This window comes from Hetaerina americana, unplaced genomic scaffold (genome assembly GCF_022747635.1).
Source record: "Hetaerina americana unplaced genomic scaffold, ioHetAmer1.1.p SCAF_53, whole genome shotgun sequence".
Lineage (NCBI taxonomy): Eukaryota > Metazoa > Arthropoda > Insecta > Odonata > Calopterygidae > Hetaerina > Hetaerina americana.
In genome coordinates this window covers 1,625,001-1,640,664 of record NW_027287128.1, presented here as the reverse complement: position 1 = coordinate 1,640,664, position 15,664 = coordinate 1,625,001, and the positions used below count along the sequence as shown (strand labels likewise).

Sequence of the window (15,664 nt, the reverse complement as noted above, 5' to 3'; positions counted from 1 at the left end):
TGTGATTGAATTTTGGTACGCTCGATTTCCTTGTAAACTTTTTCGTAATTGACATCGCATCGGCGGAAGTTCTAGAATAAGCATCGTTTGGCTACTTCGAAGGTGAGAGCTGTCAATTTCTTAGAACCAGACGTTGGATTCGTACAATTTCGAAGGCCTTTTGGGATAAAATTTGGAAAGAAATCCGTGAGACCTGTCCCTCAACTCAGGTGAAAAAAATCAGCGACTGATATTCATTTTAAATCATACAGGAAGATTGTATGACATCATTTCGTCCCTTAGATGGCGTATTTAGATTTGGTATATACTTGTTGTTATTTGGCGTTCCCCTAAGCAATAAATTATGCATTTACCGACTGGTATTTTCACAGATAACGGTTTTTTGTTGGCCATACTGTCTGTTTCATTTTAATGGCTCCTGAATAATTGGAATCTATTACTGCTCGCCACTCATCAAGGTAAAAGTGCTAATATTTCTCCATGAACTCGGCGTTTGAAGAAATAAGAAATTTCGAATCGATCAAAGAAAAGTCTGCTAAAATTACTCAGAATCCGTTTACTGAATGATTAGTCATGTCAATGAGACTAGGAGGTGACAGTTTAATGCAAAATTACGTTCGAGTCACACTGTTTCATTAGTAAGCAGCGGGGATATTTTGCTTTGCGGAGTGAAGTTCTTTTCTTCTTTTATAGAAACGCCGATGTTTTTTTGATTTTTCGTCGGATAAATGGCCCATGTCCTTGGACTAACCTCCGGCAGGTTAGACTCTCCTCTTCCCTCAGGTATTTCCGTTTTCAACCCCTCTTGCCATATCTCCCTCGAGTGGACGTAGCATTCTCGCTCCCGCCCTCGTTAGATTTCCAGATACCTCTTCTGTTGTTAGGCGACGCGATGGGGCGGGACGACTGAAATGGCCCTACATCGATTGCGTTGAGATGATCGCCGACGTAGAATATGCGCCTCGCGAACTCTGGACCATCGATCGAATTTTAAGCGGTCATTACGTTTGAGGTTTTTGATTTCTGGCATCTTTTACGCATCGAGGATAATTTCATGACGTCACTGATCTGATCACAATAAGAGATCCGTGCTCCCGCTCTTGTCGTTTCTAATCTCTCTTCAGTGTCTTGGAGATATCCTCCGTTTAACCAAGTCATGATTATGCCAAGCGAGAACGGTATGAGTGTTATCCCAGTCTAGTGAAAGAAAGAAAGTAAACTTGGGCGCGCAAAAAAATTCTTTCTGTCGGTTATCAACAAAAAGGCAACGAATTTTCCGTTAAAAGTCATTTGGCTGACGTGCAATGTATACTTTACCTGATGTTTATACTAAATGACAGCGAAGGGCCAAATTATGAATGGGCGCTATTTTTAATTATATAACCACGTTTTTTTTAAAACAATAGACTGAAATTTATTTCTAATTTTCTTCCTTCCCATCAAAATGTCCTCGGAAGTCATCAAGGGAATCCTTATTTGGTGCCCGGCAATCGTTAGTTGATTGAAACTCATTTCATCGAATAATTTTGGGATAGTGTTGAAAGGGTTAAAAAGGCACGGTTTCGGTTAAGTGCTACCTAGTACACCCAACTTGCCCGTTTCAGCAACGTCCCATGAGTCCCAGCTATAATAGGTCTTTTACGATACCCAATTAAATGGCTGTCAAACTTTCTCTTGGCAACAGCTGTGTGAGGCATTTTATTGAACGTCCTTGGTGTTTGACAGTTTTAGTTTTTAGGATCAAAGCTTTTGAATTAAAACTCTTGTCGTCGATGTTGTGATTCAATTTCGGTGTGCAAGGAGTACTCCGCCCTTTTGAGAAACCTCTAATTTTCTTCAGTAACATCGTTTGGGTTACGCCGAGAAAAAATCTTTTCCTCAAAAGAGTCAGTTATTCATCGTTTATTTACAATGGACAATTGATATGAACCTGCACGCCTTTGAGTCAAAATGGATGGAAATCCGTATGACTTCTGACTATTTATTGTAAATACTGGTGGACCTCTCTCATTTCCTACCCGTGCGATGATACGTGAGAAGTTTAAGAAGAGAAATCCATTCTTCGTCAAGAGAAACATGTTCCATAACAACGCCACTGTTTTCAGGCAAAATAGAGAAAGTAACCGCAGTGCTTCTGGAAAGTGATGGGACATTCAAAAGAGCGGTGGCATAGACCGTGGGATGATAACTTTGAAGGCATTTAACGTAGTAAAGAATTCAGATAAGTTTTAAAAAGATAAATGAGTCGGATATAGGCCGATAATTTTGAGGCTAATTTTTAACGATTTTTCGAAGGTAATCCCTGTAAAAATGTCTATATTTTAATGTTTAATCACATTGTTATTGCATTTATATTTAAGATGATAGGAAATGAAACCATCATGATCTCTTTCAACTTGGAAATTAGAGCAGGAAAGTACATTGAAACTCTATACAATGCGTCAATCCATTTCTATTCAAATCAAACACTATGTGCATCAAGCGTGAAATGTATTGGCTCTAATCAACTGTTGTCAAATGCGCAACAGCTCCGTGAGCGTCCGAAAAAATGTACCTATTTACATTTTTTATTGGATAATAGAAATGAGGTAAGAAAGTAGAAGGCCCAAATGCTAGTATGTTTCAGTCCCCCTTTTACCTTGTATTCACAGACTTAAGTCCACTATTCAAGACTAGTGGGTTATTCCCTATTGGTTCGTACCTATTTTGTGTATCAGGTTACGTGTAATAACTATGGCATAATGTATTACTATAGAGCGCATACACATCATAAGAGCTCAATAGAACACTTGCACTATTGATCATAAAATTTTAAGTATATACCATGTAAATTCTATCTATAAAGTTTAAGGTATCTACATTAATTTACGGCGGTTTTAGCTATTTGCATTATTTAAATATTAATCTCATGACTTATAAACGTGTAAAAGGTAAATTGTTGGTACTGTACAATGCTTATTGCAATTTAATTTAAAATGATCTTTGGGCAGTAGTACTAAAATCCGAACGAGTTCAATTGTTTCATTATTTTGTCCGCAACTAAGCCAGAAATAGCCTTCCTAAAGTACGGTTATCCTTTTTCTGCTTCTTTTTTTCTGCATTTAGCGTGGTTTTTTTCCTTGGCGATCACTTTACTTTGCTCGACTTCAAATATGCAGTACAACAACTATATCGGGAGTGATTTGGGCCTCGGATCCCAGGTAAATAGTTTGAAATACAATCTCCTCAGTGCTATACAAGAATGCAATTTTGCTAACGTCTCGATAGTATAATTATTTGAGGCTATGTCTTGGGAGGACAGGGTGAAAGAAGTTTGGTCTCACCAGTTCATCCTCCTCTCCCTTATTCAGCCAGGCGTGGTGGTCATCATCCGAGGTCATCTCTGGTATGCGTTCTCCTGGGGGAAGCAATAGAAAGGTAGTATCACATATCCAATAGAGTACGAAGTTCCTCTGCGAAGAACCCAGGGCAAGGGGGCGTATATGCAATATATTTTACGTTTTCCCTTTTTTGTGCCACGTATGGCCACTAACACCCTTTGATGACTCGGATGTTTACAAATGATAGTAGGCAAAGACATACAGGGTTCGTCCGGAAAATAAGTGTACTGAGCTCAGGAAAAAAAATTTATTACACTTTTACATATCTTAAGCTAATATTCCTCAAAATAGGACCCTTGTGAGTCGATACACTTGTTCCAGCGGCGTTCCCATTCCTGGAACGCTCCCGCGAAGGCATCATCGGGAACCTCTCGAAGACTCGTCGTCGACCTCTTCTCTGCCCTCCACGAACATCTTGTGCCACCGAAAGATCATGTTTCTGGACATGGCTGACTCCCCGTAAGCCTGGTTAATCATACCGACAGTTTCGGTAGACGATTTCCCAAGCTTTACCGCAAATTTGATGGAATAACGCTGCTTCGGCATCGCGTTCCGTGACGTGGGTCGAGCGTGGAGGTTCGCGTTAACAGAGCTCCTCACTACACCACAGCTCAGAGCCGACTGCCTTTTTCAGCCTGGAGCGGCGCGCCCAGCCCAGGAGTCAGTACACTTATTTACCGGACGAACCCTGTATGATCAAATTGTATTTGGTATGAAATAATGAATTCACCATTTTTCTAATGACAAGACTGGGCTTGATGGACATACCCAGAATATTCCATTGCTGAATGAATATGGTGCCATATTTGATATGAAGGCATATATTTTCAATGTGCATTAACTGGGCTAATAGGATAATCTATCCAAACCCTCTTAATTCTGTTTAATCAGGGTACGAGTAGTCACTCAGGAGTGATATACATGTATATGAGTCACTCAGCTACATATATGTATATAAAATCATATATATGTATATATTATGTGTGTGTATTATATACACACACACATATACAACAACTGATGAAAACGTCGACAAAATCAATGCCCTCATTCGTGAAGCCCGTCGTATAGCCATTGATCAACTCTGTGAGATGTCTGGAATGTCATGGAGTTCAATTCAGAGGATTCTATGTGAAGATTTGCGTATGAAAAGGGTTGCAGCCAAATTCGTCCCTCGCCATCTCACTCGCCGGCTCATACCGCCCTCTCCGTGATGCAGTTTTTGACAAAAACAGCATGAGATCGATTGTCCACCCCTCCCCTACTCACCAGATTCAGCTCCCTGTGACTTCTTTATGCTCCCCAGGTTCAGAAGGTACATGAAAGGAAAGCGCAAAACCCTGTGGAGGAGGGAAAACAAAAATCGCTAGAAGGCCTAAGGACATCGCGATAAATGAATATGAGAAATGCTTCGAACAATGGAAGCGTCGTTTGGAGAAGTACATTGTGGTTCTTGGGGAAAACGTTGAAGGTGAACAAGCTTTAATGTAAATATATTGAGAACTAAAGAATATAGAAAAACATTCCTGTTATTTGTGGATCCCTCCTCGTTTATATCCCGGGCCCTCCGGCCAGTACTCCAACGCTCTAGCCCTGGACCACCGCGACCCACATACACACATATATGTATCGATTATATGTATATATGTATATATATATATATATATATATATAGATGATTTCGTCGACGTAACACGGAAGTGCCGAATAGTACATTATACAGCAACAAACAATATAGAAACACAAAAAAAGATCACTCACACGTTATTTCTTGATAATTTCGACGGAATTCTACTGTCTTCATCGGAAGATAGAGAAATATGGTATATATATATTTGGGGTCAAAAATATACCTTTCTCGTTCCACCCTCATAAATTGCCTAAAAAACTCCAGAATCTTTCCCCACCAAACCCCCCCCCCCAAGGCACTGATGTCCGTCGACCGTCCTTTAATAAGGGTGACACCATTGCGGACAAACACCCCCATCCTCCCCTAGCCCACTAATCTACCACTACCCCTCCCCTAGCACACATCATATGTATATATATATATATATATATATATATATATATATATATATATATATATATATATATATATATATATATACCACGATTGTACGGAAAAACTCATACGAGCGGCACAATAATTGGCTGACACAACATAACACAAATAGAAAAGAATAGACACATATAAAAGAACACTTACACGGTAAATTGTTCGAGCTTTCGGCCCTCTCAGGGGCCTTCTTCAAGAGAGACTGAAAATATGCTATGGAACAGGAGAGGGGAAAGAGTTATGGGCGTGGAGGGGAGGTGTGGAGGGGAGGTGTGGAGGGAATGCTGGGAGGGAAATTAAATATGGCGGTTAAGGGTGGGAATTTTAAAGGAACGGAAGGATAGTATGTAGGCGGATTCACGAGTTCTCACCTCTATGTTGGTAGCTGAATCAGGTAGGGATTCTAGGATGCTGAGGGAAAAACACTGGTCGAATGAAAGGTTGTGGGAATTGGCGTGTGAAGGGATAGGAAGAGAAGAGAGTGAGGCAGAATTACAGGAGTATCGGTGATTATTCATTCGGATGGATAAGGGGGTAATGCATTCACCTATGTAGAAGGAAGTGCAGTGCTTGCATGATAAAAGATAAATAATATTTTTTGAGAGGCAATTAGCGTGGGAACGAGGTGGGGGGGCTATGAGGGGATGTAGGGAGAGGGGAGTAGGCATAATAAGAGGACAGGTTTTACATCGGGGGCGGTTGCAAGTTGGGGAAATATTGGGAAATTTGTCACGGGGGGGCGCCAAAGGGTTGGTGGATCTCAGAAGGTTTTTGAGATTGGCGGGTCGTCTGTATGCGATAGATGGGCATTGGGGTAGTAAGGATGAGGTCGCGTCATTGTCATGTAGAATTGGGAACAGTTCTTTAAGGAGGGTTTTCAGTCTGTGTGATCCGGGGTAATAGGTGGTGCAAAGGTTGAGTCCTGCGTCAGATGTGGGCTTGTTATTGTGTGGTGTGTGTGGTCGGGTGGAACGGTGGATTTTATTTCGTAGCAACTTTTCTGGGTAACCGCGTTTGAGGAGTGCAAGGTGTAGATTGGCAAGGTATTTGTTGAGAGTGGCTGTGGTGTTGCAAATTCGGTGTCCGCGGATAGAGAGAGAGTTAGGAATCGAGCGTTTTGTGTGTTGAGGATGACAGCTAGTGTGGTGAAGGTATTGCTGATGGTTAGTGGCTTTGATGTGTACTGAAGTAGTGAATTTGTTGTTTTGAAGTGAGATGTCTGTGTCAAGAAAGGTGATAGTGGAGTCTGAAATGGAAGAGGTGAATTTAACCGTGAAAGATGAATTTAAGGCGGATAAGAAGTTGTTGAGAGAGTCAGAGCCATGTGTCCAGAGAATAAAAATATCGTCTATGTAGCGGACCCAGAAAAGAGGTTGAAGGGGTTGCTGTGACAGGAAGGTCTCTTCGAGATGGCCCATGAAGAGATTGGCGTATGATGGTGCCATCCTCGTTCCCATCGCTGTGCCTTTTGTCTGTAGGTAAAAACAATTTTGGAAAGTGAATGCATTTTTTGTAAGGACGAAAGTGGCAAGATTGCCACTTTCGTCCTTACAAAAAATGCATTCACTTTCCAAAATTGTTTTTACCTACAGACAAAAGGCACAGCGATGGGAACGAGGATGGCACCATCATACGCCAATCTCTTCATGGGCCATCTCGAAGAGACCTTCCTGTCACAGCAACCCCTTCAACCTCTTTTCTGGGTCCGCTACATAGACGATATTTTTATTCTCTGGACACATGGCTCTGACTCTCTCAACAACTTCTTATCCGCCTTAAATTCATCTTTCACGGTTAAATTCACCTCTTCCATTTCAGACTCCACTATCACCTTTCTTGACACAGACATCTCACTTCAAAACAACAAATTCACTACTTCAGTACACATCAAAGCCACTAACCATCAGCAATACCTTCACCACACTAGCTGTCATCCTCAACACACAAAACGCTCGATTCCTAACTCTCTCTCTATCCGCGGACACCGAATTTGCAACACCACAGCCACTCTCAACAAATACCTTGCCAATCTACACCTTGCACTCCTCAAACGCGGTTACCCAGAAAAGTTGCTACGAAATAAAATCCACCGTTCCACCCGACCACACACACCACACAATAACAAGCCCACATCTGACGCAGGACTCAACCTTTGCACCACCTATTACCCCGGATCACACAGACTGAAAACCCTCCTTAAAGAACTGTTCCCAATTCTACATGACAATGACGCGACCTCATCCTTACTACCCCAATGCCCATCTATCGCATACAGACGACCCGCCAATCTCAAAAACCTTCTGAGATCCACCAACCCTTTGGCGCCCCCCCGTGACAAATTTCCCAATATTTCCCCAACTTGCAACCGCCCCCGATGTAAAACCTGTCCTCTTATTATGCCTACTCCCCTCTCCCTACATCCCCTCATAGCCCCCCCACCTCGTTCCCACGCTAATTGCCTCTCAAAAAATATTATTTATCTTTTATCATGCAAGCACTGCACTTCCTTCTACATAGGTGAATGCATTACCCCCTTATCCATCCGAATGAATAATCACCGATACTCCTGTAATTCTGCCTCACTCTCTTCTCTTCCTATCCCTTCACACGCCAATTCCCACAACCTTTCATTCGACCAGTGTTTTTCCCTCAGCATCCTAGAATCCCTACCTGATTCAGCTACCAACATAGAGGTGAGAACTCGTGAATCCGCCTACATACTATCCTTCCGTTCCTTTAAAATTCCCACCCTTAACCGCCATATTTAATTTCCCTCCCAGCATTCCCTCCACACCTCCCCTCCACGCCCATAACTCTTTCCCCTCTCCTGTTCCATAGCATATTTTCAGTCTCTCTTGAAGAAGGCCCCTGAGAGGGCCGAAAGCTCGAACAATTTACCGTGTAAGTGTTCTTTTATATGTGTCTATTCTTTTCTATTTGTGTTATGTTGTGTCAGCCAATTATATATATATATATATATATATGTATACATATGATGTGTAATCACTCATGAGAGCAATATAACATTTGGATGGCTTAATAAAACACAAAAATAATATAGTTCACGTAAACTGAAGAAGGCCTCAGAGAGGACCGAAAGCTTAAACTTGCTAAAATGTGTCCTTTACGTGTTCTCTATTAATATTTTTGTGTTTTATTGTGCTCTATAAATGTATAAATAGTCGAAAGATAGCCCCTTTAAAGTGTTCGCTTACTCTTGATTCACACAAGCAACTAATAATAGTTAAAAAAAGAATGATCCAAACGTAAACATAACTTACTGCGATATTTCGCTCGTCTCAGCCACCTCCATCAGTGTGTAAGAAGTCACTGACGGGGAAGTAAGGAAACGAAGGAATACTGGGGGAGAGAGGGTGAAACTTCAGGTTTTCCCCAGTCAAGTGTTATCAAACCTCTTTTGGTTCTACTTTGCGTTAATGGCATTCACTCCGTAGTGACTCGTAAGGTAACTCTATTTACCGATTATGCAGTTGTTTACGGAGGTATCCATAATTCTGAGGAAAATTAAACTTTATCAGATGACCTCAATGCCATACAATGCTGGTGCAACGCATGGCAATAAGAATTAAACTTTAAAAAGTGCAAATTCCTTCTCGAACGTCTACTGCACCGGGAACACCGAAATGGAATGTGTAGACTCCATTAAATACTTAGGTGTTACGCTCACAACCTCACCTGAGTGAAAAATATACGGGGAATATGTGGACAGGATAAAAAAAATAGAATTTATTGGAAGAGAACCGGGTATATGTGATGTAAAAGTTCAGAAATAAATGTTACCTTTCGCTGTATAGGTCTCATTTAGAATATGGTGCAAGTGTATGGGATCCTCGCGAAACTGGATTAATTGCTGAATTGGATCGCGTGCGGCGTAGAGGAGCTAGATTTGTGAAACGTTGCTATGATTAACAGAGTAGCGGGTTAAAAATATTAGGGGAGCTAGCCTGGGAATCACTCACAGAGCAAAGGTTATATTATAGACTTAATATCTTGCATTAATTGTAAGCACGTCTCTTTAGCAATTATGTTTATTATATTTATGAAAATGTATTATTAACCCCATCTTACTGCGGTAGGCGAGAAAATGTAAATAAAATTATAGAGACGAAGCGTAGAACATAGATTTAAGATGTCATTTTTTCCACGAACGATAAGGGATCAGGATAAGATTGTCCGCCCGGGATAGGGGTAAAAATATTCGGGTCAAAATTAGTCTACGAGTAATAAATCCTAATTTTTTGTTAGCTTGACCACATATTCCCAACATGTTTTTCACCCAGGAGAGGTCGTGAGTGAGGGTAACGCCAAAGTATTTAATCGAGTCTACACATTCCGTTTCGGTGCTCCCGATGCAGTAGGCGTTCGGTTGTGAGTACCTCTTCTTCCAAAAATTCATCTTGACGCACTTCTTAAGGTTTAATTCCAATTGCCCAGTGTCGCGCCAGCGTCTTATAGCATTAAGGTCATCTGATAAAGCTGCTGTGTCCTCAGGATCAGGGATATCACGGTAAACCTCGGAATCGTTGGCAAATAAATGTTTCTTGCAAGTGATTACGGATTGAATTTCGTTAACGTGAAGTAGGAATAAAAGAGGTGCAGTGATACAGTTCGTGGACCCCTGGTTTGTAGCCGAGTGGAGGAGTGCCGATCAGAGGTTGCGTGGTTTCCACAGGGATATCTGGGGTCCTTCTTCGACCTTAAACCGACGATTCAATCGAGTAGGAACCCCCTGAACCATTCCAATGTCCACTACACATCTGAGGCCACCAGGTGTGTAGCGGGTAGGATTTTCGAGCTCTGCAGGGCCTTTTTAGATAAAAGTGAAGGTCAGCGTGTAGGTCAAATAGTGGGTCTCTTCTTCCTTGCCAAATTATTTACCATTAAATGAAGTGAGGGTCAGTGATAGCAATAGTTCATTTAACACAAATGAGATAGCATCGGACGGAACATTTTACAAGGGATTCAATATTAATAAGAAAACGATCCACGTAAAAAAAACCATATTGTCCAGAAAACCTTATCTGTATTTGCAGCCAACTGCTAAATTAAAAAAAAAACAAAGTCGCCGAATATTATCACCTTATTCAAAGCACAAGCGCAGATATAACTATTGGAACAGGAAGCTGACTATCTACTAATATTGGCGACGGTGAAGTTTTGCGGTGTCTTAATTGCAGTCAAAAATTCTTGCGTCATCAGGGCTAAGGTAATTACAGATAAGGGTTTCGGAAACCGTTTGGTGCTCAATTGAAAGTCCTCAATCCAAAAGAATTTATGTATGCGTATTTTACAGACCGCCAGTTGACAGAGACAATTCAATACTAGAATTAGATCAGCAAATCGAAGGTTTCTTATCCGAAAACATTGATCACGACGTTATAATCGGTGGGGATTTCAATGTCCCATCTATTGATTGGAGCACCTCTAGTTTTGAAACGGGGGATAGAGACAAATATATTAGCTATTGAATTCTTTTACGTTGAACTCCTTGCATTAACTTGTCACTTCACCAATCAGGGGTGGAGATATTCTTGATTTATTAGCTACGAACGTTCCCGAAAAGGTCTTTACTATAGAAACTACAGAAGGAATTATTGACCACAGAGTGGTAAATGCTTTTTCGCGACATGGGGTCCGAAATAAGAAGCCTAAAGGAAATATTTACTAGTTTAAAGGAGGAAGATTTTGGAAAGGGTTAAGTGAATTAAAAAGGAAAAGATTAGCGGAAAATTTATAAAATTATTCGCATGCATACTCATTTTTATATACATATACAGGTAAGACTAGGTAATAAAAAATAATATATATACAATATATATAATATAATATATATGTATATATATAATATATATAATATAATATATATGTATATATATAATATATATATATACACACACACATATATATATATATATATATATATATATATATATATATATATATATATATATATATAAAGCCATAAACACAGTTATCAACCCGAAGGTCGGTTTAGTAGGGGATGGTAGAGTTCACCAAGTACTAAGCCCTATACGGCGTGTGAAAATTCACACATCAGGGTAGGGGGGCCAGTTCCATTCCCTGTGCCGGTTATGGTTTCCCAGGAAGACCTGGTACCCGAAAAACCACTTTAGCTTGGGTGGAGCTGCATGTGCCCAGAGTGCCTTGCCCGGGAATATATACAGGTGTATATATATATGTATATATATATATGTATATATATATATATATATATATATATATATATATATATATATATATAGTGAGTTTAAACACCCCCACTTCTATGTCAGCGTGGTCACTCATTTTCCATATTCCAGACTCTCTCCTTGCAAACATACTACCACATTCGGGAAACCGTTTTTTGGGGCTGATAAAATTTTCCTAAAGCTTCCATCGTAATCATGAACGTAAAATTAATCAGGGCATGGCACATGTATTGGTCTCAATTAGGACGTCGAACGTTAGCTTTAAGCCTTTTTTTACTAGTTCTAATAAAAAAATCAAGAGTTCTGCTATTACAAGTACGACTCGTAATGGTACCATCTTTTTATTCTTAATCGTGTATGTAATCGACCATGAAAATTTACTTGTGTGGACTAAAACACAAGATTGAAAGAGGCTCTGTTTTGATAGATACATTGATAGATTTATGGAGTTCTAATGGTACGAGTGATTAGGTTATTTAGTCGTAATGCGAGGCTTCATATACGTCTCGCTACTAGTACTTATTTTGGTTGGACCTTAATGCTTGGCTTATTAGATGATTGTGTGGTCGAGATAAAATCGTGGCTTCATGTTTATAATTCGTTATCAGTTTTTTCGATGCTGCCTCGGATCACAACCAACGCCAGGAGTAGTAATTTACCGCGATGTGGCCAAGAGATGGAAAAAACATCGGAAAACTATCTCCAGTACGACGCATGACCCAATGATTTGGAATCTGTTAGTGGAAATTGTCATTTGCTCAAATGATCTTTTCATAGGCGCGAGCGTCTGCTTTTCTGAGATATTTAAGTTTTTTGACCGATTGGGGGCTGTGCTCAAGTTAGGAGTTCGTTGTCTAATATCGGAATTAAGACATCACTCGCTATTTTTAGCTCATTGAAAACAATTGTGCTTTTCGAATGCCCTGTAGGGGTTTGCAGAATGTCCGAGATAAAACTTTAATTTTTATTCGAAATTGCTGCCAAGTCATGAAATGTGGAACGCACCTCGTCGATATTGCTCGTTCCAAAGCTTCAGCTTTTCCGTCGCTTCCCTCTTATTGTGAGGTTATCATGTTATTAGGTTTGCTTGAGTGGCCTGAAATAAATAAATATATATATATATATATTTACATATATACATATATACATATATATATATACACACACACACATAAAACTTATGTGAAAGTCTCACGAATGTGAATAATAATGTATATAAAGTTAGCTCTAGCGAACACAGACAGAAACACACAAAAAAGAAAACCACTGGCTTTCGAATTTTCGGTGGTACGAGTAGAAGCCAAATCTCTAAAGGATGAGATAGAAGGAACTCAATTCCTCAGTTCCTTCCTTCTCTTCCTTGAGAAAGGTGGCTTGTACCACCTGTCCGTGCATGCAAACAACAATGTCCGCGACAATCGTCCATCCCGCCAGCTGTGAAGTGCGTTCTGTCATACGATTCTTGTATGCAAAAGTATTGTCGGCTGCTGAAATTCATCGGGAGTTATGCCTAGTTTATGGACCTGCAGTTATCAGTGAAGGAGAGGTTAGACAATGGTGCCGTAATTTTAAAAATGCACGAACAAATGTTCATGACGAACAGCGATGTGGCAGGCCCAGTATTCTGACCGATGAAATTGTTTCACAAGTGGAACAAAAACTGCGATGTGATCGTAGATTGACGATTAATGGCTTGACTGAACAATTTCCTCAGCTTAGACGCACTACTGTCTGCAATATTGTCGTGGAAAACCTCGGATACCAAAAATTGTGGCAAGGTGGGTACCGAAACACTGCTGCCAGAACCAATAAGAAAATTCAAGATTTTCGTTAGAAACCCTTTGACCACCCACCGTACAGTCCTGAACTTGCACCTAGCGACTACTTCCTCTTCTTGCACTTGAAACAGTGGCTAGGTGGACAACGTTACGAAACCGAGGAGGAACTGAAGAACGGCGTTGTCAATTGGTTCAACACTCAGGCGGCGAGCTTCTATGCAGAGAGGTTAAAGAAGCTGGTGCAGCGGTACGAAAAATTCTTAGGAGTGAACGGCGATTATGTAGAGAAGTGAAGTAGTTTTGTAGCTAACTAAAAGTTCAAATAAAATGTGTTTTATATGAGTATATTTTTATACAAATACTGCTATAGCTTCTCAATAAATCAGTAGATGGCGCTGCAGGAGTAAAACTGCGTTCTATTTAAATATAAGCAAACGGTCCTTACTTTATGAATATATCTCGTGTGTGTGTATATATATATATATATATATATATATATATATATATATATATATATATATATATATATATATATATATATATATTATATATACACACACACACACGATTTATATATACACAATATTTTTATGGGCCACTGTAGTTTTCTTCCCAATCGCTTATTGAAATAATCTTGGCCTTCAACATGAGTGATTTAGTATAGGTCACAAGGTCTTGAGCAAAGATATCTGTGGCGTCCTCTAAATGAAATCGAAATTTACGTACTGAAATAACAATATAGCTGCTCGAGGGTCTCATGATGAAAAATTTCTTCTCGATGCTCACATTTTATCGTGAAAATCTAATCACAGGAAAGTGGAGTTGTGTCGTCGTTATTTAGAAGCTGCTCTTGGCCAGGAGTAATTTCATCAAATCTGGATGGAATAATATTGAAAATCAAATTGCCAATATATTTGGGAAATAGGTGTTAATGTCGCGAAATTCATGTTCAGTGACTAGAAATACACGCATGTTCACCGAATAAAGTCGGAAGTTATGCATTTGACGTTTCATTTGAAAAGCGTATGGTTTTAATAGTTCTCTCGAGCCATATGTTTTGCTCCATGTGTGTACCCTATTCGACGAGTACTTTCCGAATCATGCCCAAATGAATCGAATTGCGGCCAATGTGAATGTGCGAAAAGTTTCTTTGATTCGAACCGATCTCATCCATGACGTTATTCGCGCTTATCACGGCACAGAAATTTCAATCCAAGTCTTCGATGCGGTCATCATCAACCTCAAGAATAGTTTTTCCCGTTGGAACTGTAACAGAGGGAGACTGAATAAAAATCCTCATCAATAACTTCCTTGTTCGGCTCCTTCCAGGGAAATCCCCAGTATTCCTTCGTTAGGTAATCATCCTCTCTCATATTCAGCTTCAGACGAAGCATTCATTACTCTACGTCATACTTTCCGGTCAGTTATGCGATTCTTCGATGTACAGTGTTTTGTTTTGTAAGTTCAATAAATATCTTTGCTTGTCATATCTCCCACTCGCTGTTGCAGTGGCAGTAGGTCATGTACCGGCGGTCGCTTTAGTGACTGCGATTTTCGCCGTGGAGAACGAAGCATGATATAACACACTATTTTCGAAATTTTTATTTAAAAAAAATTAAAATTAAAATTAAAAAAAAAACATGTTCTTGTCCCAAGCAATTTGAAATCCTTCCGGATGCCACTTACATTCGGGAAGTTCTGCTCGGAACGTTTTGATACCGGAAAGTTGTAAGGTGAACGTTATGAGTACGCTTCGCTTGTAGCAATTGTTTAAATGTGCGGGAGTTTTTCTATGAGACAGTTGTTACATATTGCACTCATTGATGAATTTTATTACAGTACTCCATTTGGATTAATGAAATTTGGCAAACATTTAAACTGATGCACTACCGATAGTGCATGATAATGTTCCAAATGGTACTGAAGAGGGCTGCCAAGAAATTGAATGGGATTAATGGCGGTAGAGATTAAAAGAGGATGAAAGAAGAGATTCGGGAAAACAGCGTCAAGAGCAGGTCTTAAGATGAGTACAATGAAAAATGAAGATAGCGGCTTTTCATTCCACGATTCAGTACGGTTCAATTATCGATAAAGAGCCTTCCTTGACCTATTGAATCATAGGGTCCTTTCGCCATGTTTTACCTGACAGTATTACATTCATGTTATATTTTTTCATTTAAATTAGTGGGGAAATAAAACCACATTATCCAACGAAAA

The 15,664-nt window shown here is 39.9% G+C and overlaps 1 protein-coding gene across 1 annotated transcript in view; it reads right to left on the bottom strand.

Moving 5' to 3' along the window:
- The window catches only part of LOC139694716 (polyamine-transporting ATPase 13A3-like), an 86,325-nt gene that overhangs the window by 26,629 nt on the left and 44,032 nt on the right, over nucleotides 1–15,664 (bottom strand). The window contains exons 12-13 of the mRNA XM_071593216.1: nucleotides 4,650–4,720; nucleotides 3,324–3,397 (exon numbers count right to left, since the gene is read on the bottom strand). Coding sequence (XP_071449317.1) covers nucleotides 3,324–3,397; nucleotides 4,650–4,720 — 145 coding nt within the window. The remainder of the gene's footprint in view (nucleotides 1–3,323; nucleotides 3,398–4,649; nucleotides 4,721–15,664) is intronic.